Genomic DNA, 25,844 nt, shown 5'->3' with positions numbered 1-25,844 from the left:
TAGAATTTAGACAAGGAACACTTTAATTCCAAGAACAATCAATGAAACTTTTCCGATGCTGGAAGTCCAAAACTATAATAATCTAGTCATGGTTACTAAAGCATAAAATTTATAGCTAATAAATAAATTGGAAAAAGTAAGATATAAATCTTAACCATATATATTGTCTTATTATTTTACCAAAACTTTCATCTTGAATATTCATCTTAATTATATTTTCGACTTTCACAATTTCAACTTGGATTTTGCTTCAATACTAGTTGTAAGCAAAATGAAAGTAGCAATACAGTAACAACAACAAATAGTAAGTAATGAAAAGGCATAAACTAACCTGCCCTGCAAAAGATGGCCAAGGCCAAAAGCACCGAAAACAGTAAGAGATCATGGGAAGACCATATCTAAGAAAAGGGCCTTTTCCGCCCCATCTCTTGAAAGCCGAAGCTGATTTTTGAACTTTAGCTGTTTCTTTTCCAGCCTGACTTTGAAGTGTAGTCATTGATTACACAAGAAGAGTTATTCCTTTCAACTACAGAATTAGGGAAGGTACCTGATAGAGTGAAAGCATAAAAAATTCATTAAAATAACTATCACAATCTCAAACACACATTTTATCAAACATGTAACGTTCAAGGTGGATGGATAGAGTAATACAGTGATTGATTTTGAAGAGTTTGAACATAATCTCTTGCTCACACAAATTACTTACGGATGCCACTGGAGATAAAAGTTGAGGAACCTCATAAGAAGCCGTCGGCTGTAATGGCAAAAATACAAAAAAGCAATAGTTAGTGCTTGACTTAAATGCTGAATGGGGACCGGGGAAGAAAAAAAAGAAGAAAACACTATGTACTATAACTTTTAAGTTTTCCTAATTTCATGTTAGAAGTTAAAACCATGGAAAAAACTGTTGATGTGACTGATATAAAGAGTTATTCCTTAGTGTGGATACATGTGATGTGCCACCTAGTCATGCACTGGATTGATAAAGATAGGCAATTATTTGACCCAATAAGAACATGCAGTGAATCGGTGATGCAGCTAGTTGGACAAATACTGCATTGAGAAACTTACATTGGTATTGATTTAACCCAATTTTCCCCTCTTAATATGAGATTAAAGTAAATTGGCAACAGTTATACAAGAAAGATTGAATTGTTATCGATAAAAAAGAGCTGAAATTAGTAAAAATGTATGAAAGGCCTTACTTCTACTACGCATGAAGAGGGACCTTTTGGAAAGAATCGTACAGCGCCTCTGCCACATGAGAAATTGAGATTAGATTAAAACTGTGTGTTAAGCATGCTTATGCAGAATGTATTTTTATGGTGATTGTTATCGATTATGGTGATGTTAGGTAATAAAAACATAACATGACAGGAAAGAACGGAGATGAAATCTTGTTATGCGCGGATTTGTATTTGAGTGTCTAACATGAGGAAAGCGAAAACAGCACTTGAGAGGCTGACACATAGTTTTTCGAGGAATAAGATAACGTCTCCGATCACATTAACACGCCCAATCCGTAAGATGTTATAGCAATCTGCAGAAAGAAAAATTAACAGAAAAGAATGACTCACCGAGTAAGTAATGAATTGAAACTACTTTCTCGGGTATAATCTTATCTTCAAACTCAAATTATAGTTTCTATTGGACATATGCTAGTAGATTAGTTCAAACAAGTCAATTCAAACGGACTCCAAGTTACATTTGGGAAAGGGATTGAGATAATTGAGAAGAAAACAATGGTTGAAATTTATGTTCATCTAATATAATTTCTCGTGTGTATTTGACAGAGTATCAACCAGTGACTCAAGTTGATAGCATGGTTCATGAATATTTTTAAAAATGTAACAAAATAAAAACTTAAGTTCTCACCTTGGTCAAACTAAAAGTAAGAAAGCTTTCTAAGGAAGGGTTTTAAGGCATACTTGAGAGCATGTAATACTGTCTTCAACGTTATGCCTGTTCCAATTATTGTCATCTGTATAAGCTTCCCAACGTGAAATGGAAATGCTTTGGTCCAAAATCATCGAACCCTGAACAAGAATATATGCAAATTAGCAAACAGATTTAAACCAGGACAATTTCATGTTACTGAATAGGTAATGTTCTGCAATAAAACAAGATGAATTGAACAGGTAGAAATATCACAATATATTAAGCTACAATATACTCTTGAATGTAATTGGTGAAATTTTAACGACTTGACAAAGAAGGTAAGAACCTTACATTAAGCAATAATGCAGTTCCCAGGGCATAAGCTTCCTTAAAAGTCACATATGCAGTATAATCAAAAATTTTATTTACTTATATTGTCAATTGATTAGTATTGATAATATGAAAAATATAAAGCAATGCAGCCAAAGTCAGTAACTCATGGAAGCACGCAGTAAACAAACAAACAAACCAGAGATTCTTCACTTTCCCCCTCCACAGGCTCTGCTAGTAGAGACACAATATTAGCCAAATGCTTTTGCAGATAAGACAGCTGATGTGCTTCTTCATCACCCTGCGACGGCGTAAACCGCTTACTGTTGCTCCGCACAAGCTGCAATTGCAAACCATTCAAAACCAACATCGACACTTTCACAACATCAAGTCAACAGAAATCACTCCAAACAAATTGTGAGCATCTCAATCCAATTACAGGAATTAAGCAATGCATTATTCATAACATCATATGAAAGTGTATTGCAAGGATCGAAGAAAGAAAACGGTGAATTCACCTGAAGCGGCGTGAGAGCGAACAAGTATCCATCAAAAGCGGAAGTGGAAGGCCAAACATCCGCTACAGCGGCGGAATCCTTAGGCGTCAGCGGGAGGAGACTCTTGTAGGATTGAATGTATAGAAACAAAACGAGATCATGAACATCGACGCTATCAGATTCGGATTCGGCAGGGAGAATCGAAACTCACAGCCACTATCTCACTCTTCTTCGCAAACTTGGGCCATTGTAACACAGATTCAGTGAAATGGGCGAATCTCAGTTTCGTGAATCTAGGTTTCAGAGATGAATCAGAGTTTCGTGAATCTAGGTTTAGGTGAATTTGGGTTTCGTGCGTCAATCTCAGTTTTGTAAATATGTTGAAACTATTTTTAGTCTCATTTTTCTTCTGTTAAAATAAATGGTGTGTTACTACTTTCTGATTAAGAGGGTATTAATTTTTCATTATTAATATTCACCTACTAATTAATTAATGTGTTTAAAAGAAATAGTTATTAACATAATTGATCAGATTATTTTATTCACCTAATAAATTTAGATCATTAATATTCACCTATTAATTTGTTAATAATATTTAATTTATTTCCTAATATGTTAATATTTAGATTAAATATTTTAAGTTATAAAATTAAATATATTTTTTAGTCTATATAAATTTACACCCGTTTTTATTTTAACAGGAGTAATTGAGTTTTGATTATAATAATATTTTTAATTTAAACCCGTTTTTAAAAAATAGGGTGTATATTGTCATCTGATAATACTTAAAATGACATTTTATTTACAAAAGTGCCATCGTGTTACTTATTTACACCCGTTTTTACTATATCGGGTGTAAATTTTAAAATTATATTGTTGTTTTTGCACTAGTGTCTGTATCCTCGTTCTGCAATATTCATATAGAAATATAACTGTTAATTTTATTTAATGAAAATATATAAAAATAACAATATAGTAATTAACAACATGTGATACACTTTTTTTTGTTTGTTTCATATTATGAATGTGTGACCAACCAATTAAAGTGATTCACAGACCTATTCATTATTGCATGTGTCAGAGAAACTGATTTCATTAATTCTAATGGGTACGTATGCGTAGGGGCACTATCAAGATCCCACTTTCATTTGTACTAAATTTATAATATTAATTGACTCAATTGTCACACTCATGTTTGTTGTATTATAGAGTTATCTTCTTTCATAGCGGATTTTCTTGTTGGAGGTTATTGATGTTTCGCGTACTGTTATGATTCCATTGATTTTCTTGTTGGTTCCCCGTACTTTTATTATCACCTGAGTTTCTTGGTGGACATGTCTACTTGTGTTGCTATGGGCGTTGGTGAGGACTTATCCGAAGAATGGATAAGAACTATGATGCTTTCACGTTCTCGGTTCGAAGCAATAAGCCGCGCATATTCGCCATAATGGCAAAATCTAGATAAAGATATCGAAGATGACGTCGAGATTCTTGGCGATGCAAATACTCGGCATTGAATAAATGAAGCGTTATCTCGTTCCTTAGTCATCTTCAAGATAATCGGATCCGATTTACTTCTATCCGTATAATTAAGAGACGGTGGTGACTTCATATAGCTACTAGACATGGTTCAAAATTCACGTCTACGGAGACCGACGGAAGTGGCGCTGTTGTTCACCTTTCGCCGGAGAGTTGGTCTTGCCGTACCCACACTAGACGTGGGTTTCGAACCATGTCGGGTAGCTATATGAAGTCACCACCGTCTCTTAATTATACGGATAGAAGCAACTTGGATCCGATTTGAAGATGACTAAGGAACTTGGTAACGCTTCATCATCTTTGTTTCTTCAATGCCATTCGAGTAATTGCGTCGCCAAGAATCCTGTATTTCGATATCTTTATCTAGATTTTTCGGTTATGGCGAATATGCGGGGCTTAATGTTTCGAACAAAGAACGTGAAAGCATCATAGTTCGTATAACTCCTCACCAACGCCCATAGCAACAGAAGGAGACTTGTCCACCAAGAAACTCTGGTGATGCAACAGAAGGAGACATGTCCACCAAGAAACTCAGGTGATAATAAAAGCACGGGGAACCAACAAGAAAATCAAGGGAATCGTAACAATACGGGAAACGTCAATAACCTCCAACAAGAAAATCCCGGTGATAAGAATTATTTACCATTTTCAATGTCATTGTTTGATATCTACCGCTGCCTTTGTTTCTATGTGTGCATTTGTTACATATGTTCATCAGCAGAGTATGACGGAAGGCCAGCTTTCATGCTTGTTTCCTTCTTAGCTTATATGCTCTTTTTACCGGCGATTTGCGGCGCTCTTGGATTCAGTCTAACCTGACACTCATCCGGGTCATGTTTATAACTATTATATCCTCTTATATTTTAGGCGGATGGATTAATGGTTTATTTCTTTTTCTTCAATGGCTCATTTGGGGGTTGTGTGTAGTCATCAACACATATTGATAGGCTTAGAAGATTGTGCGTTTTCTGTATAAACACATATTGATGTGATATTGCTATGAACTGTTATAGGAACATAATCTATCTTTAAAATGAATAGAAATGACAAGCAGAAATCAATATTTAAAACATAAAGTTCTAATGATTTGCTAGTCATAAAAGTAATGTTTTTTCAGCCTCTGATAACATTTGGTGAAATGTCTCATGGGGGATACAAACACTTTCTAGCGATCTGTTATTGCAAGTTCATAAAACATTTCTTTCCTGGACAAAGCTCATCCTTACAAGCCGGTTTTATATTTTCAAAATATAAAATCATTTCTTACGTTTCTTCATTTGGTAAAATTACACTTGAGCCAAATTTCTTAACAATAAGTTATTGTGATCATCACTTACATGTAGTGCTTTATGAACATCTAGACGGTAAAAATGTGCCTAAGTTACACAAGTATGGCCAATGAAGCATCCACCTGCTTCCATGTTTCAAAAAGGGTTTTTTTTTAACTCAACTATGCATCTATACCGCACAATAAATGCATATCTTTTTGCAGTAAAAGTATAATAGATGTAACATTGTTATTATTGTGTCCAAAGAGAAACATTCTTATTAATGTTTTACACCAATGTCAGTCAAGAACAGAAAGTGGGAGGAAATGATCTTTTATATAATTAGATTTACAAAGAACAATGATATCCTATGTTGCTATATGCATGCTACTGCTCTCTGACCTATACAATATCCAAACCTATATGTCTTCTGCTGCCACCAACAATGACGCCAGCTTACCATTTGTATGCCTAATCACATCATGAACAAGTATTTTAAATCATCCACTGTAAGACAACTAAGACGACCACCACTTTCATCCTCTCCTAACGCCGATGCAACCATCTCTCGTTTCTTTTCCTGCAAATATATCAAACATCATATCTAAAGTGTTGACGATCATCCATAAATATTACATAGGAAATACGCAAATATTTTGAAAAACAAGAACATGCACAAATATTAAAACACCTGCAAAGCTAAAATACGGTCTTCAATCGTATTTTTGACTGTTAAACGATAAACTTTAACCGTACGAGTCTGTCCAATTCGATGCGCTCTGTCTATGGCTTGATCTTCAACTGTAGGATTCCACCATAGATCTAGCATGACAACACGGCAGGCTGCCACCATGTTCAGACCAAGACAAGCAGCCTTCAAAGACATTATCATTACTGTTACCTGAAACACAACAGATCAAAGTGAAGTTGGCTCAGTAACAATACTAAAAATCTAGAACTTCAGCATTGTTATTATTATCTATGACATTACAAACCTCAGGGAGTGTGTTAAAATCCTTAACAGCTTTATCTCTTGCGATGACAGACATTGTTCCATCAAGTCTTCTATACTCAATTGAAGAATCTATAAGACCCTCTTCAAGTAAATCTAACATCCCTGTCCACTGAGAAAACACTAAAGCTTTGTTTTTGGGAACATCACCGGACGACGTGGAGCTGCAAGCAGTACTTTCCTTAGAAGTGTTCAGCATACAAGTTTCTTGGGAAGTATGGCATTTCGGCTTATTAAATGACTGCAACGCCTTAAGTGCAGCTATGATTTTTGAAGAATAAATTGACCGAGTATTTGAAAAAGGTTCAGAATCCTCAGCCTCAGAACCGGAGGTACCAAGCAAAAGATCACAAGACCGATCAGATAAAGAATTCTTCAGTGTGGCTTCGGAAAACACTGAACACCTGCTAAGATCAGTTTTGCAGTTTGTAGCAGGGCACTGAATGTCCTCCCCAGTTAGATGTTCAGAAATGCACTGGTTACAGAAAATATGACCACAGACTGAAACAACAGCATCTTCAGGAACATCCTGCATAGAATCATGTGATAAGAATGTTAAAGCAGAAAAGAGATGTGGTCAATCAAGATGATGTATATAAGCGCGAGCAACCGTACATTACAGATACCACAAAGAGCCACGCAAGCCTCTAAACATTTCAAAAGAATAAGCTGTCTTTCCCGAGGAATCTTAACGGTCGTCTCAACTGAAGATGTCCAGGGAGAAGTAGAATTGTAACCCTTAACAAGTTGAGGGTGGTTGCAAGCTTGTCTAAGGCGCAAAAGCATCGATAAAATGTGAACATAGTTTTGCTTCACAGTACCAGCATCGGCGTATTCCTATAACATGCATGCAGAAGCAGAAACAAAAACTCAATCATCTTTCTGTGAAAATAAACCGGACTTTTGAATATCCTAATCTTTCAAAACTTTATCAAGATAGACTGTACCTGAAACTGTGCACGTGAATCAGTCTCTAGCTTGGAATAGAAGTCATGTTCCTCCTGTGAAAATGTCACTCTTTTGCACTTCACACGTTTAGGTGGCAAAGATATAATAGGCTGCCCATCAAGAACTGTGTCTGCAGAAAATGATGGTTACAAACAAATTTCAATCTAATGCAAGTGACAGTCATTCAATTTTTTCAGTGTCATAAATTAGAGCATTTATTATACAAACAAACAACACTATTAAACCTAGAATCTTGAACATAAATACATCTTCTTAACGAGCAAAAAATCATCACTTACTACTACTACATTTTTAGTTCATAAGCATTTAAGCAGTGATTATTACAATTTACAACTAATTACTACATTAAGCAGTGAGTGGTGACATATTTAGAATTTTTCTAATCATGTAACAGTTCATGTAACAAATATAACACAAGTATACCATCAAAATATGTTCCAAATTTAGTTTCTATCATATAGAAGGCAGTGTATGGCAAAAATGATATCTAAAATTCTCACATGTAAATCTTACCTTTTGTCCGACGTAACATGATAATTTTTAAGATAGCTTGCAGCTTTGAATACCCTATTCGTGGATTATTGGTGATAGGAACCTTGATTTTTGAACAGAATGTTTCGAGCTCATCATAAGGATCATATCTTAGAAATCTAAAGTAACTGTAGAGATCATCAATTGAATTCTGGATTGGAGTTCCGGACAAGCACCATCTGCGCTTAGCTCGAAGACCCCAGCAAGCCTTTGAAACAAGAGTTCTGTAATTCTTTATACTTTGGGCCTCATCAAGGACGACTCTAAACCAGGCTACTTTTGCAAGAGGACCTGCATCATCCTTAAGCATCTTCTTGCCGCTTTCTGAACTAGAAGTGCATTTCCTTTTCTTACTCGTCGTAGCACTTTCTTTTTCTCCGTCATCTTTAGGGACCTCTAGGCTAACAATTGAATAAGTAGTCAAAACAACATCATACTTGGCAAGCTCATGATGATCTTTGTTTCGATTGCTTCCATGGTACACAAGCACAGAGAGATTTGCTCTCCAGGTTACTTTATTAGCCAGTTCGTCAGCCCACTGTCGCAGGACACTGGTTGGACAAACAACAAGGGTTCCTGCAGATAGCCTGCCCTTTGCATGAACCGAAGAATTCACACTTGTGATCGCTTTTCCATTTCTAGATGTATCTTGAGGCGCGTCAAATTCCTTCGTCATTAAACCATTCTCAGGAAGTGGATCATCATCCAAATCCACGATTTCTAATACACTATTTTGTGCAGTGTTGCACGTCTCGAGCAACGGAGGCCTTTCCTTTAGTATTAAAGCAATAGTTGACACAGTTTTTCCAAGACCCTGATCATCTGCAAGAATTCCTCCGGAAGAGCATAAACTTGATGTTTCCTTTTGAACCATCCACGATAAAGCGATTCTCTGACACAACAATTTATATCAGTTGGATGCACCTATAATATCATTTATTGAAAAGAATGAATGAATTTGTAAAGTAACCTGATGACGTAAAAGAGGAACTGCCAATAGCCCATCTGGGAGATTAACTTCTGACGTTGGCTGAGACAGCTCCTGAAATCAACTACAAAGTTAGTTCACTTGCGGAAATAGAACATGGTAAGCAAATATATTATACTACGGTCGAAAAATCAATGCTTATAACTAACGTTTTAATGAATATAGTGATGAATACAAATCATAATAATAAAGATTATAGTTTGTCCTAATATTTTCAAAAAATTAGTTCCAGTTATAATTTCAAAAAGAATATGGTTTAACTAACGTTAACATTTTTACTTTTAAAACCCTAATTCATTGACTAAATCATCTTCTGTTTCTTTTTTTCATATGCAATCTTCATGTATGAAAAATCCAACTTCTCCACTACAGAATTAGGGTCTTTGAACGATAGTGATAGTGATGATAATAACCTACATATATGCATGAAAAATTCAACAACTTCTCCACTATTTTGTATCCAAGTTTTATTTTCTTCTACACATTCTGAGATTGGAAGTTTTACTTTAGTGCTAACTTTGGAATCTGAAGTGAGAACGTAAAAGTAGAAGAAGAAAAATCATCTTTTGAATAAAATTCTATCCGTTTGTATTTCTAAGAGGGCGAAGAAAATTATCAATAAGAACAAAAACGATTTGTTGTCCTAGAAATTGGCAAAGTAAAAGTGGCTGGCAACCTTCAATGCACGTAACATGTACTGCCTGTCGAGTGGGTTTGGTCTTGTGCCTCCCGCCATATACTGTTTTTGCTATAATCAAATCCAGAAAATTGTGTTTCGTAAAATTTTTAAGAATTAATTGTTAGAAATTGATTGTTGATATTTTTCAGAATCATGAATGATTAATTTATAGAACAAGTGTTGTTTCGTAAGGTTGTTATCCTTGATGAAACACACCATTTCAGCTATTTTACAAAGTGTTGCAACTTTTCACATACTGCACCATTTTACAATCGTTGCTTACTTACTTTATGCAACACTTCAAAAAACATTGTGTATTCCAAATTTCAAAATGTTATTACGGAAAAAAAATAATAATGTATTAAATTATTCTTTTTAATCATTAATAATCGTAATTATTTAATTTCTATATGATGAAATTTTGATGTATTTGACAATGACATAGTTTAAATTGGGAAAATTTATATTAGATTTTCCTCTTAATTTCTTTTTTTTATACTGTTAAATTTATGCTAAAAATATAAATTAGGTAAACAATATAAATTTTAATATTCATGCATACTTATATAAGAGAATAATTTAAATTAGGAGAATATAAATTAGGTAAACAATATAAATTTTAATATTCATGCATTCTTATATAAGAGAATAATTTAATTATAGAAAAATAATTTAATTTGATATGGAGTCAGATAAGTCACGTCCTTATTCTTAGTTTACAATATTTTATTTTTATTTTATTTTTAAATTATTAGATATTGGTAATAAAAGGAGCATAGCCACGTGCTTAAAATGTACTCATTCGATTATATTTTCACTAATATTTTACTTGTACTTCTCTTTTATATTTTATTCTATTGATTTTGATAATTTCTTTTTATCAAATTTTTCAATCGTTATTTTTTTATACATTTTCAACAATTACATATTTTTTCATCGTTATTTTTCTATATATTCTCAACAATTGCATTTATTTTTTACTTTTTTATATCTAATTTTAAGATTATCAAATATATTTAAGTGTCACTCTCAAGACTATTGTGAGTAAATAAATTATTTTGCATTTTTAATGGTCTCTATTCAAATGCACCATAAAGTGACATGATATTGAGAAAAAATATTTAAATAACCAGGTTTAATAAAAAAATTACAAAAAAACCATGTTTTCGGGGTATTTACCAAAATGTCTAGGTTTGGGACCCCATATAAGTGGATGCGCCAAACCAAATGGCGCATACTTAAGGAACATGCCAAACCAAATGGCGCAAACATGGAAAAATTAGGGCAAAAAATTTCATGCCATTTCAAATGGCGCATAAGGCCAATGAATAACACATCGGCGCCATTTCATCTGGCTCCTATGTGTTGGGTTATTTTTTAAAAAAAAAAAACACCCTTTGTGTATTTTCGCGCACAGTTTTTGATTCCGGTCTATTAATTTCGGAAAAATGTCTGATAAATCGATTTCAAAAAATGCTTAGTAACCCTAAATAATGTCTGCGTTGGCAATTTCGGTTATTCACTAAAGCACGATTTATTGATGAAAGACAAAGGAAAGGTTACAAGAGGTGGTAAGCGAAATTGATACATTGTCGTAAAAAAAAATACAGAGTAGATTAAACTTGTGACGAGGTCGAGCCACGATTAGGGCATCTTTTTCTATTGTGCCCCACTTGGCGATAAATGTTGCATTTTTTTCCATTTTGTCGTGGACGTCCATTTCGGTTCTAATCCGCGTACTATTGGGACGACCCTTTTTCTTTCGCTGCATTGCGTCGTTATGCCAAACTACCTCCCCATCATACTCAGGCCAGTAATCCTCCTTGGCTACCACTGGAAACGCAACACTGTAAACTCGGAGCAATGTCTGAGTCTTGTAAATTGGAGACAGTGGTGATTTTGCGTCGCGGTGCCCAAACGCACATGCAGCTATGACATGTGAGCAAGGAATACGAAAAGCTTGAAACCTTCCACAGTCGCACCAATCTTCGTCCAGCAGAACCCTATATTGTTGTCTTGGCAAACCCTCATTGTGGTCAATTGTTTCGCGCACACTGAACGTGCGGTTGAACCGGTCGAAAGAAGTTACTTGATGAGTGTTTGCTTTTGCCGATTGCTATTGCATAAATTTCATGCAACTATCACTTAACAGTTGACCAGATTGTCTAACATCACCCCATTTCCTGCCTCTCGTTGAGAATAGCGAAGCCATCCTAAAGTAGGTTGCCTCCACTAGTGCTGTGATAGGAAGGTTACAAATGCCTTTGAAAACTTCATTCATTGATTCCACCAGATTTGTCGTCATATGGCCCCATCGCACGCCTTTGAAAAATGGACTTCACAAAAAATCTGCGGTGAAACATCACAATGTACCGCCAGCTCATTGATCACTTAGGACCCGAATAAGTATTATCTCTAATCTTTTGCTCTTTATAAGTGTATTTTTTATAAATATTTGCCCGAACTAATGTATAACTCTTATCCATGCAGTTTATATGGAGACCGTGTCTCAATTGCGACCATGAGCCTAGAGTTGCAGATGCAGACATTTGGACTACAACATGTTGCCTGATCCGGTACAACATCATCGAAATGCATCATAGTGACTGGGTCAAGCTACAGTTCAGAATGCGTCAAGGTATACCCGACCCTCCAGTTGACTTGGGAGTGTGGCACCTCAGACGGGTCAACCATCAGTGGAATCACCAAAACTGGAAGGATTTCGCACCCGTGTGGCGCCAGATGTGGAAGAACCATCGCCAATATGTCCTTAACTTCCCCGTCAGTGATCATGAGATGAAACCCTCCGCCGAGTACATGAGTTGGTACCGTACTGTCACCACCCCTAACTTGTTTATTGCAGATCCGTTCTACTTAATATACCCCCGTGCTCACAACTACATCCTACCCCAACAACAACCTGAAGAGGAACAACAACAACAACAACGGCAACAACAACGGCAACAACTACAACAACGACAACCACAACAGCAACAACTACTACGAGAACCAGAACAAAATCAGTTCACCGACCAACAACAAAATCTGTTCCTTACTCTGTCCCGTTCTGCCTGCAACTACCTACAACCAAATCTGTTTCAATCACAGTCTCAACCTTTTTAAGAAGATGAAAACCACCACCATTCCGCTAGCCAATATCAGACCCAATCACAACCATTTGGGTTTTTAAGCGTTTGCAGGGTCCGCCAGGTTGTTCGGCCAAAACCTTACGCCCGGTTCGTCAAGCCGACAATGGTCCTCAAGATGAATCCTCTCACCGTGGCACCCCTTCTGGCTATGCAACACTGTCGAACCAATTTGACTTTAATTAAGGTAGTTCTAATGCTGCTGGGTGCTACGAACCTGAAGTCGTTCCCCTACCCACTCCCCCACCACAATTTAACCCTTATGAGGGATTGGGTAACCGACTTTACAACAGTCGGTTTCCGGAAAACTATGGTGGCATGGACGAATTCATAGACAGCGACCAACAAAACAATCCACTTCTAGACCCAGTGACACAGACCCAACAAGAAGCACGAAGGGGTATGGGTAGGGGTGGTGCTAGGATTCGCGGCGGCATCAACGATCGCGGTAGACGTGTGATAACAAGACCGTCGTGCGGAATAGATGGCTATCTTGGTGATGGACTCCATTAAGCATTTTGTTGTGTTTTATTTAGTCATTTTTTGTCGATGTATCGTTTCTTTAATCAATTGTAACCGATGTACTGTTACTTCTGATTTTTATATATAAGTCGTTGTTTCGTTTTCGATTACCCAATGCCAATTTACGTTTTCTACATTACTAAAAAAAAACTTTGAAAAAAATTATATATAACCACTTACCTAATAAAAAAAATTTAAAAAAAGAAAAAAAATACCCTAGGTCTAATGCGCCAAATGGTTTGGCTATTAGGGAAAAAGCCTAAGCCTAATGCGCCATTCCATTTGACGCAAACACTTACAATTTTAGGGTTAGCCAAATGGTTTGGCGCGTGCACCCAAATTCAACACTTATGCGCCATTTGGTTTGACGCATCCACTTATATGGGGTCCCAAACCTAGACATTTTGGTAAATACCCCGAAAACATAGTTTTTTTTGTAATTTTTTTATTAAACATGGTTATTTAATTTTTTTTTCTGATATTGAATAAAATAAGTCTTCAATTGTATGAATGAAAATTTTATTAGTTAGAATTTTTAGAGTTCTGACATCTAAATCAACTATAATATTAATAATTTAGAAGTTACAAATTTATAATATATTAATTTAGTAATCACTCATGTGTACTAAAAAAAATCAATCATAAATAAAAAATTGAGAGAAACTAAGTTAAGATTTTTTTTTGATATATTAGTTGAAAGTTTATTTTAAAATAAGATAAATATTTTATTTTAGTTCATTTTATTTACTATAATTTAATTTATGCTTAATAAAAAAAATAAAAAACTATCCAATTTTTTGTATTTGTTAATAGATAATATTATTTAGTAATATTTAAATATTACTTTTCATTTTTAACTATAAGCAATTCATTTGTATTTATTATAATTTTTATGTGCATAGTTACAAATTTCAAACAATAATTTAAATGCCAAATCAAATGAGGATAACGGATTAATTATATATTAAACGAAAATGAATTAGGAAAATTATTAGTTTTTTTAAAAAAAAAAATTAATTTTTAATGATGTAAGTAATTGTATAAAACTTTGGCTTGTAATATATTATTTTATTAGTATAACAAAATAAATATTCATTCATATTAAAATTTTAGAGATAAAATTTGAATATATGTCTAATTGTTTTTAATTTTCATATTGAAGGGTACATAAAATTAAAAAATAATTTTAAAAAAATTATATTTTTTAGAGTAAAAAATTGATATTAGCTTATGGTGCAATATAATAACAAATTTTTTTACTTTAATTTGATATTATGTGATTTTATTATGAGAAATGTTTTATGAGAGTCGGCCTGTTTGACCAAACCCAAAACGCATCCATTTATAAGGAAGTAATTTTTCCATAAATTTATATGCATGTATAAAATCAATACTACCAAAGCAATTATATACAAAATCTAACAACAACAAAAACTATGAGTGTGTCTTTTTAACAATGACTAATCTCATGAATTACGACAGTTCATGTTGAGTACGACAGTTCACGTAGAGAAAGGGAAAGAGGTAGGATATCATCCTGATAGTACTGATGTGAGTATGAAGTTGACACACTTTACAGTTATACCAAAGGATAAAGGAATAAAGGAGCATTTTGACTTACTCAATAATGCCAATTCGTCAGGAACTCAGAAAATAGTTAATGAGGCATTTAATGCTTCGCTTGTCATCTCGAACAATTTAGAAGGAAGTGTAATAGGGGACTCAGAAGAGAAAGTAGATGTATCAATCAGCATTAATTCGGGTGGGTCCAAGGAGAGAGATAATAGTTTGTTATATGAGAAGGAAAAAAGGATGGGAAATTTTCTGGTGGGACCAAGGGGATTGGTGCACTTAACGACAAAAATACCGAAGGTAGGAATGAAGAGGTAGTGGATTGTGTGGGCCAAAGTGATGGGCCGGTGGAGGGAATTATGGGGCAGAAAGGCCCATTATCTTTTGACATGGCTTGCAGAAGTATACGTGAGAACAAGTCTCTATAAGTGGCAAAACTGGAAAAAAAACACGTGCAAGACCTTGGGAACAAAGTTGAGATATCCTCATCTTTTTACACCTATATTGCCCCTATGAATGAAAACAAACCGAAGAAAGGCAGGAGGATCGTGGAGTCAGCGGCGTCGGAAGGAGACTTCATTTCAAATGGGGAGTCTCTTACTTGTACTTCTCTTTCTGATACTAATATTAGGTGTTGTAACAATAGATTGCAACATAATCATAATTTTGAGGTGGGTAAGAAAATGTGGAATACTATCTCTAATTTGAGGGTTTCTAGTATGGTACAGGATAGTATGTGCATCAAGCTTTTAGATGTTATGGAGAGGAAAGATAAGAAGGGAGCGGAGGGCAAGATGATTGTTAAAAATCTGTTACCATAAATATTATGTCGTATAATATAAGAGGAGGGGCATTCCTTTAAAAAGGAAGAGAGTCAATTTTTTGATTCAGTCCAGTAGGATTGACGTGTGTTTCATTCAAGAAACAAAATTAATGTTTTTTAATGAGGTGCTAGCTAGGGCGTTTTGGGGTAGCAATGAAGTGGAGTGGACGGTGTGTAATTCAGAAGGAGCATCGGGTGGTATGGCTATTCTTTAGAGGAGAGACTCCTTGTCTCTTAATTATAGTTTCGTAGGGAAAGGTTTTGTTGGCATTAATATAAATTGGCAAGGATCTTGTTATAATCTTATGAATGTATACGTGTCGTGTAATGTGGGGGAAAGACGTGTGTTATGGAGTTCTTTGTCGGAGAGGAAGAGAAAGTATGGGGGTTAGGAATGGTGTGTTGCGGGAGACTTTATTGAAGTGTTGTATAAGGACGAGAGAGTTGGAGAAGGTCTATACTTTTTTAACCGAGGTATGGAGGAGTTTCGGGATTTTTTGGAATCAATGGGGTTGATGGATATACCATGTGTAGGAGGAAAGTTCACTTAGTTCAAGGATAATGGGAAGGAAATAAGTATACTTGACAGATTTTTGCTCTCGAGAAAGTTGCTAGACGAATAGGGGTGGTGGACCAAAGAATTGAGAAAAGAGATATCTGTTAAAACATGAAATGTTCTAATCAATATTTCTAGTTTTGATGATAACATTATATATAAATTTTGTATAAGACAATGTGGTACTCTAATTATTCACGTTTTCCATTTCAGGAAAGTCTAAAAGAGTATGCACCAAATCAGCTTTCAGAAGCTCTGACCTAGAAGATCTGGATGGCATCATCAGAACATGGTCTCAAAGACATCAAAAGATGGTCTTGAGGAAATCAGAACATGATCTAGAAAGCATCAGAAGATGGCAATCAGAAGCAAGGTGTCATACCCTAATTTTTGACCCCCTGAGATGTCATATCTTTTAGACTTTTCATCAAAGACAAAATAGATACTCAGAGCAGTCACTTGTTCATCTGATACCCAGTCTAGGGTTTTGAGCACCATCAAGGACTAAAATCAGGGATCACATTTGGGAAACCCTAGAAAACTCCAGGGCATCACTCAAAGGCATCAATCATCTTCAAATAGCTCATATGACAACATCCACCGGGCATTACACTCCAATCCAAGATCCACAGTCAACAATTTCATCTGGTCGACAATTAGGGTTTTTGACCTAATTCACCAAGATAGTTGACTTTTAATCAGGACATGGATCCAAAACTCAAGGCATGACTCAAGAGTTTCTATTACCTCAGTATAATCCATTCACATCACTCATTTGAAGAGGAGATTTTGATTCATCACAAAAGTCCAAGAATTCACTTCATTTGAAAAAGTCAACTGCACAGGATCACCTTTGACTTTTTGGAAATATTGGTCAACCATGACTTTTGAAGTTTTAAATCATCAATATATGATATTTGAAGTCATTTGATCAAGGAAAATCAAGAAAATCAATCAAGAATCAAAAGTCAAAAGTTTGACTTTTCATACTTAGAAAATTTTCTAAGTGTTTTCAAGTGATTTTTGCCAAACTTTGGAAGGGATTTTCTCAAAATTTCACCTACAAACTGAAAAAAACTTCAAACATGAAAGTTGTAGATTTTGATCCAATAAACAACTTTGACACATATGATGTTTTGGCTAAAAATCAACCATTGAAGAGTTATGGAGCTTCAAAGTGGCTGCCTTCACAAAACATGCAAGAAAACCCTAGTTTTCTTCAAACTTTATGGGACTTTTTCACTAATTTCCCTAAAGAATTTGGGCAAACACCAAACTAAAGAATCAAAGTACATATTAAAGGCTTTCCAAATTGTGCTCAACCTCTCCCAAATTCATTTTGAGCTAAGAGATATGATTGATCAAAGTTAGGCACTTGAAGTGAAAATTATAGGTCATGTGCAATTTGAAACATTGCAATTTGGTGCAAGTGACTTCTCTAAATGATGCTACCCGACCTCTAATACATCTGAAAACATGCCATACATCCAATTTCATCATTGCATAAGGATTAGAGAAGATTCCCAAAAACAAAGGCATGTGATTATGTAATGATTGCATTTTTGAATTTATGGCAAATGGTGAATCATCAAGGAATCTTGCTCTAAGTCAATTAGAACTCTCCTCTGCATCAGAAATGTTCCCTAAGATCATACAAGATTAATGGTTGGGGAAGCTAGCTCAAAAATGCATCATTGCATTTGGGATATTTTTAAATTTTCTTCATGGCTAAGAAACCAAACTCACTTCACTAAGCAAGCTTGCTATGTTCAATTGCTCTGAACCATTTGCCTATAAATAAAGGGCTCTTTCTCATTCAGAAAACACACCAAAGCAACCATATTCCTTGCTTTCTCTTTCTCTTCTCATGCTTATGGTTTTTCAAAGTTCTTTGGCAAGAAGAATCGTTTTCTTCAAACCAGAGCTTCTCTTTGGAAAGTAAGCATTCTAACATCTCAAGGGGGTTCATTTGAGGTGATCCAAGCACCTAGATCACTTCTGTAGATGGAGGAACACCACTGTTGCTCTCACTTTGGACCTGTTGCAGTTGGAGGTCCATAGAGCAATTCAGAAGGTTTCCAACAAAGCCAAGCATCCAGACACGTTCCTTAGGTCATAGTGAAGCTTTCAGATGGCTGCAGCTCATCTGTAACTCAAGATTCATCACCCTCCATGTCCACTTGAAGCCCAAATCGAAGGTGTCGGGTAGAGCATTTCAGAAGGATTGAAGTCACAATAAGCATTCAGTTAGCATCACTGAGTCCCAAGGAAGCTTTTGGGATCACTCATACAAGCCCAGGTGTTCTCTATCATCCTCAAGACCTCCATTTTCAGAGGTAAGTTTCTCAACTCCACCTCTTTAATTCGTGTACCTTTTTGGTTAAAGCTCGATACCATTTCATTCAGCATCATCAGAGGATTAAAAACCCTCTATCATCAGTCATTTATACTTCAGTATGGTCATTTAATTTAAATTTCAAATTTTAGGGTTCTTAACGTATTTTAGATAATTCAGTAGATGTAGTTAATATAAATTCATATTAGTTACATATTTGAAATCGAGAGAGAATTTAGAGCAAGTTTGATCTTTACATCTTTGCAAATGGTTGAGAATTGAGAGAGTTCAGAATTTCAAAATTTGAGAGCTTGAGGTTGAAGATGATAATGGTGGTGGCGCGCAAAATTCAAATTCAGGGCTGAAGTTTATTTTATTTTGAATGGTGGTTGTTTCATAAACGACTAAATCGTTATAGCCCAGTGGTAAGGAGTGTTTGTGTGTTGCGCGTGCCCAAGGTCTGGGGTTCGAATCCCCCTCGCCCCAGACCTTTTGATTTTATTTCTTTTTTTTGGTTCTATACACTTGGATAACATATGTATTGCAATGGAGTCACTCCTTTGACACCAAGCGCGCGTTGGCCCAGTGGTGTTGTTTTGAGTAGTTGATTGCAAGGGCGTGGGTTCAAACCATGGTGAGACCAAAACATCTTTTTTACCACTATTTTGTTTAATTTTCTTCACAAATTCAACCAATTAACTCGCCTATCAAATTAAATCATTTTCACCTCATTTTTCACACACTTGTTATTTAATATATCTATTTTGTGAATAATCAAAAAAATCATAAAAATATTATTTATTTCATATATTTTTATTAGGTTTAAAATAGTATGTTTTAAGTGTTTTCTTAAATACTTTGAAAATATATATCTTCATTTTGTTTTAACCTAATTATTTTGTGAACAATTTTATGATAAAACCCTAATTATTTAGGTCTTAATTAGGTATAGATTTCATCTTTGCCTTAATTAAGTTGACTTTTGTCAATATTCAAAACGGTTTTCAATCTCTGATTAAACAGATGATTAAGGTTTTCAAACAACAAAACCTTATATCATTTCAATCTTTCTCAACTGTTTTTTTATAAACAGTAAATCATTTTCATTGGGCCTCTATTAGAGTGTAAGACCCAACACCTTTTTCTTTTCGTAGTTTGTTTTCAAAAATTGTATTTACAAAATCTTCTTTCTGTTTTCAAAACATTCTTCTGGTATTTGAAGGGCATTATTCCCGGTGAAACTCTTCAGATACCTATGTGACCTTTGTCCATCTTCACTTCTTCTGTTTTCAAAAACTTTTAACTGTTTATCCTAAATATTCAACTGTTATCAATAAAACAACAAAAATTGCTGTTGAGGCTTTGTACATACTTCTTCAAAGGCCTCCACTCCATCCAGGTTAGGCTTTATAAGCTTTCAATTTACAGTCTTTATTTAAATTACTGTCAAATATAGAACTGTTTATTTATTGTTTAGAACTACGTTTGAGTGTAAAGCCTAGGACAGTTAAATTATATATATTATAGGAATATGGCCTAGGATTGAGAATGTCTTCCCGGTGAAGGCTCTTTCCTAATTAGAGATCTGTAGTTCAAACCCCCAAGATGAATTATTCCCGGTGAAACATCTTGGCAAAAACCTTAGAACAAAAAATAGGACACATCCACCCAAAGAGGAATTATTCCCGGTGAAACCTCTTACCCATTTGCTTAAAGCCAAAATAAGTTCAAAACCACATAGCTTTCTCTTGTGCTATAACAAGGACCCTCGATTAGCCTCCTCTTGGGCTTTGTACAAGGACCCACAGGCTTCTTAAAAGCATTTCCAGCTTCCTCTTGAGCTTGTATACAAGGACCCATCAGGTTTCTTATAAACATAGGAACAGGTCTTTAGTCACCTTTTAGCCTACCCTGGTGAGTTTCTTCCAATTTAAACCAGACTTTAAACAAGCTAAGATTGTCTCAATCTCATATTGAGTACACTTTTTGGAATGAGAGACATGGACAGTCTCTGTCACCCTTATCTTCATCAATATTCCTTAGCAGAGTCTAGGATCCATATTTGCTTATCACTAGCAAGAGTCAGCCTTAATCTTGGGCTTTAGAACAAGAAGTCTCCACTAGATAATCTTTCTGCCATTCATTTCAATAAAAACCCCTGGAAAGGGTTAGCCTCCATTCACTCTTTCATTTTAATAAAAACCCCTGGAAAGGGTTAGCCTCCACACACTCTTTCATTTTAACAAAAAACCCTGGAAAGGGTCAGCCTCCAAAATTACTCCTTCAAACCCAAAGATTCATTCTCTTAGGAGATAATTTCCCCAAAAGAGTCAAAAACCCCTGGAAAGGGCCAGCCTCCAAAAATCAGTCTTTTAATAGACAATTTCTCCAGCTGAGTCAAAATCCCTGGAAAGGGTTAGCTTCCAAAAAAAAACATAAAAATAATTAGTTTGTTAAAACCTCTAGCAGAATAAAACTCCCCCAGTGAGTCCTTCATTTGTAGCCACAAGCTTGGGCTTTGTACAAGGCAGATAAACCATATTCCCCTGTGTCAAAGATTCCTAATCTCAAGGATCTTTTCCCCATAGAGTCTTCCATACTCAGTTTCCTTAAAAGTCTGCCACAACCTTGGGCTTTATACAAGGCAGAAAATAATATTCCCCTAGCTAAAGTAGCCACAACCTTGGGCTTCATACAAGGCACAAATTAATAACCATCCTCAGTAAGAGTCAGCCACAACCTTGGGCTTTGTACAAGGCACACATAAATAGAGTCATTCATAATCTTAAAAAACTCAGTTATCCTCAGCAGTTAGCCACAACCTTGGGCTTCATACAAGGCACACAAATAGAATCTCCCTAAGTAGAGTCAGCCTCAATTCTGGGCTTTGTACAGAACATAAAAGCTCCTTAGTTTAAATTCTCCTCAGTAGCGTTATCTTTCAATAAGTCAATAAATTAATCAAAAAGCCTCAAGTTTGGACCTCATTCAAGCCAGCTAAAAAATCAAATCTTTCAAACAATAGATAGACATAGCTCATCTTCATAGGTAGATATTTCTCTTATCTCACCACAAACAAACAATCATTTCAAACAATCATCATTTCAAACAAATCATCATTTTCTCCCATTTAGGACACTGAAAGGCATGCTCTGGCAACACACCCAGACTTGTACGACCCTTTCCCTAATTTGGTTGAGAATCTTTCATTTTAGAGGCACGATGGCTGTCATACTTGATCAACCAAGTAGACTCCCCTCTTAATGAAACATCATTTTTTTTAGCTTTTCTGTCACTTTTAAAATGTTTGTGGTGGAATAGTAGAAATACCTCTCTGTAAAGATGATTTCATATCTCTTTATTGTAAACAGAGATTTAATTCAAAGCTTCAACCTTGAGCTTCAAGCAAGGCACCCAAAAATAATTAATTTCCCTAGTTAGTTCCCAGAAATACATTAAGCTCTGACTTCCACTAGGGATATGTAGGCATGAGGTTCACAAGGAATCTCAGCGAGCTAATAAAATAGAAAAAATAGTCAGTCTGTCTATCTGTCTGTCTTTTTTTAAATCAACTCAATTCTCTCTCCTAACACAAAGGAGAAACTTTCCCAATCTTTAGCAATAAACACAATCACAATGACACAGAGAAGGTTCCCGTAGAATACTACGGATATGTAGGGTGCTTAAACTCTTCCCTATGTATAATCGACCCCTCGAACTCCAGAATTTCTAGTCTAGGTGAAATCCTCACACTTAGCAAACTCCTAGGGTTTAGTTGAGATCTTTTTTTCCCTTTCCTACTCGTAGGACAAATAAGAAATTTCGTGTGATATCGTAGGAAGAACTGAAACAAAATTCATCCCATCCCGAACGCATTCTCCTTCCAAATTTCGCGTGAAGGGTCTAGCGTGCCGTCCTCCCAAGTGAAACGGGGAGGTAAAAAAAACGACACCACAGAAAAATGGCGACTCTGCTGGGGATATAAGTGTTAAAAACCTTGGTTTTTCATCCAAACCAATGGTTGACCTGTTGCTGGTCCAGCCCCAATGAGGAATTAGGGATGCCAAATTCCCCCTCAAATAAGAGAGGTCCTGCCTAACCTCTGTGTCATATCATGTGTTTGCTGCATATTATGTTTGTTTATTTTGTTTATTCTGTATCGGGAAAGGGCTTGATTCCCCCTTGAGGTGAGAAATCCTATACCCGGATTTGAGTGCAACATAAGATAGGATGGAGGATGTCTTCTCGGTGAAGGCCCTCTAATATTGGTTTCCAGGTCTACTCTTGGGATTTTCCTGGCTGGTTGTGATTAACTGCGCCACTGCATTCCGAGACTGATTTGTACCAGGAGGACCTAGAAACGCATTAACCCCACTTAAAGCCTTTTTTAGGACGTAGAGCGGTGATTACGGAAGTAATTGTCACGCAGATACTACACTCGGAGAAAACTCTCTTATAGATACCAATCAACGTATCTTTAAGGTTGAGCAAAAACTCTGAGACCCCTAGAACCCGTTCTACAGGTACAAAAATCCTTAACCTTAGTTTACCATTGGGGCGAGGTTTGCGTTGTAACTTAATGACCACTATACCCTTCAACGCCATGTTTGTTTAAAATTCTTGTGTGTGCATTTATGCATTCATGCATCATTCATAATAATTAAAACAAAAAAAAAGAGTCTTTTTCGAGTCGTTTTTCAAGGAAACTAAATAACGAACGTTTTGAACTTCAGAGAGAAAGAGAGAAACGGAGAAAGGACTTAAGGATCTATACCATGAATTACGGAAGAAAGAGAGCTAGGAAATACACCTTCAAAATTCCTAAAGTCGAGGAATTGGAAAAGCTCAGAAAACTGGTGGTCAACCCCCAGGCTTTCAAGGAGAAGTATGGAAAACTTCTGCCTCTTCTCAGCACTAACATTGTGGATGGGATCCTTCCCACATTGGTGCAGTTTTACGATCCAACGTATCACTGCTTTACCTTTCTAGATTATCAACTCATGCCTACGTTGGAGGAGTACTCTCGTCTAATTGGAATACCCGTGTACGCGCAAGATCCGTACTCCGGTTTGGAAAAGAATCCTGACGACATTATCATTGCTGCAACTACTCCTTTGAACGTAGTCGACATCAGAACTCATATGGTGAGTAGAGGAGGAATTCAAGGATTGCCCTCCAAGTTCTTGTTAGATCAAGCTCGGTATTTCGTCAGCATCCAAGATATGAGCGCATTTGAGGAAATCTTGGCTTTGCTTATCTATGGATTGTTTTTGTTTCCTAACATTAACGATTTCGTCGACATCAACGCAATTAAGATCTTCTTAATTGGAAATCCAGTTCCAACCTTGCTTGCGGATGCTTATTACTCTGTGCATTCAAGAAACCTGCAGCGAGGAGGATTAATCACATGCTGCGTACTGTTGTTATACAAATGGTTCGTCTCGCACCTGCCAAAGTCTAGCACTTTCTGGAACGTGAGGGATGGCATTTTCTGGTCACAAAAAATCACGTCTCTCACTCATACAGACATTGATTGGTGTAGTCCTGACAACGACGAAACCAAGATCATCTTCAGTTGTGGAAGTTATCCCAACATACCCCTCATTGGAACTAAGGGAGGAATCAGTTACAATCCAGCTTTAGCCCGTCGTCAATACGACTATCCTATAAAAAACATTCCATGTAGTATCCAATTGGAGGGTCTGTTCTTCAAGAACATCGACGATCATGGTAACATGCTGAAGAAGGAAATTGTCCAAGCCTGGCATCTTGTTCACACAAAAGGGAGAAGATTGTTAGGAAAACATCTTTGCATCTCTTTGGATCCTTACCTTCAATGGGTACGCGTCAGAGCATTCAAGCTCAGGATGCCATATCAACATCAAGAACCTATTCCCCTAAGGGAACCAATTTACCTTTTCTCCACCGATGTTGAAAAACTACAAGCGGCATTAAACAAGGTATGCCAAGAAAGGAATGCTTGGAGGAACAAGTATCGAATTGTCAACACGGAAAATGTTGAAATTCAGAACATCCTAAGAAGGAAGGATGAGTTACTTGAAGTACTCGATCGACAAGTGACACAATCATCACTTTCTCATCATATCCCTCCTGCTTCCTGGATCATCGATCAGCTGACGTCAGAGAACGCTCAGCTCAAGAAACAGAAGAAAATGTTAGAACGTGAAGTCGGCTCTTCATCAAAGTTTTAGAGTCCTTTCTCTCAGTTTCTCTGTATTTCCCTTTTCAAAGTGTGTAAAAAACGGCGTTTTCGCTTAATTAATAAAAGTTTGATGTTTCATAACGTAATTATGGTGTTTCCTTGAAAAATAATAACTTAATTACATATCATGCATCGCTTTAGTTGTACGCACTGACACGAGAATTGTCGCGGATCTAATAGTCACTTTCCTTTCTCTAGAAAGAGAGGAGGAGAAGGAGGTGAACCAAGACTTTCAAGCTGTCTCATCCATACAACACTCGTTCAAGTCGCAAGAAAAGAATGGAAGACTTTGAGCAAGAGAATGAAGAACTCAGAGAAGAGATTAATACTCTTAAAGGTACTGTTGAAAGGCTCAATAGTATGGTAGAAGCCCTGGTAGTTGCGCAGAATCGACCAACGCCAGAAGAACCGCAAAGGACTGTGGTTTCCGAGATCGTTTCTACTCCTATTCCATAGTATACCATGCCGCCCGATCGACCTTGGGGCATGCCGTATAATTTTACTCCAGAAGGGTACATACCTCCAGCTTCTGAAGCTCCAAAAGTCACCATGGATATGCGTCCACCGGAGGGTTACAAACCTCTAGAAATTGAAGTTCCAAGAGCAACGGCAATGGGTTTCACTCAACAGAATGCTGAGATACCAAGATATGCTGTCAAGTATATCATCACGCTCCAAGTGAGGATGCTGGCGTGTATGAAAGATTGGACGAGTTCTAGGAATAGTTTCTGCAAATGCAGAAGGAACTCAAGACTCTCCGAGGACAGGATCTATTTGGAAAGAATGCTGCAGACCTCTGTCTGGTTCCAAATGTTAAGATTCCTCACAAATTCAAAGTACCAGAGTTTGAGAAGTACAAAGGGAATTCATGCCCACAAAGTCATCTCGTGATGTACGCTCGAAGAATGTCAACTCAAATTGATAATCAACAATTGCTCATTCATTATTTTCAAGACAGCCTGACTGGTGCTGCACT

General features: G+C 36.2%; 1 protein-coding gene and 1 long non-coding RNA gene across 2 annotated transcripts; both read right to left on the bottom strand.

Moving 5' to 3' along the window:
* Positions 1-1,277: 1,277 nt before the first annotated feature.
* On the bottom strand, positions 1,278-2,308 carry LOC131629345 (uncharacterized). Its single transcript, XR_009292017.1, has 3 exons — positions 2,230-2,308; positions 1,929-2,036; positions 1,278-1,540 (listed from the first exon to the last, which is right to left on the bottom strand). It is a non-coding gene; the product is annotated as an uncharacterized LOC131629345 (long non-coding RNA).
* A 3,679-nt stretch (positions 2,309-5,987) lies between these two features.
* On the bottom strand, positions 5,988-9,748 carry LOC131629344 (helicase-like transcription factor CHR28). Its single transcript, XM_058900131.1, has 8 exons — positions 9,689-9,748; positions 8,995-9,066; positions 8,007-8,916; positions 7,472-7,602; positions 7,140-7,361; positions 6,508-7,053; positions 6,204-6,413; positions 5,988-6,092 (listed from the first exon to the last, which is right to left on the bottom strand). The coding sequence occupies exons 1-8, from the start codon at positions 9,746-9,748 to the stop codon at positions 5,988-5,990; spliced, it is 2,256 nt and encodes a 751-aa protein (XP_058756114.1).
* Positions 9,749-25,844: the final 16,096 nt, after the last annotated feature.

This window comes from Vicia villosa, unplaced genomic scaffold (assembly GCF_029867415.1).
Source record: "Vicia villosa cultivar HV-30 ecotype Madison, WI unplaced genomic scaffold, Vvil1.0 ctg.000559F_1_1, whole genome shotgun sequence".
In the NCBI taxonomy this organism is placed as follows: Eukaryota; Viridiplantae; Streptophyta; class Magnoliopsida; order Fabales; family Fabaceae; genus Vicia; species Vicia villosa.
Note: the sequence above shows the minus strand (reverse complement) of the source record. Positions and strands in the feature narration are given on the sequence as shown.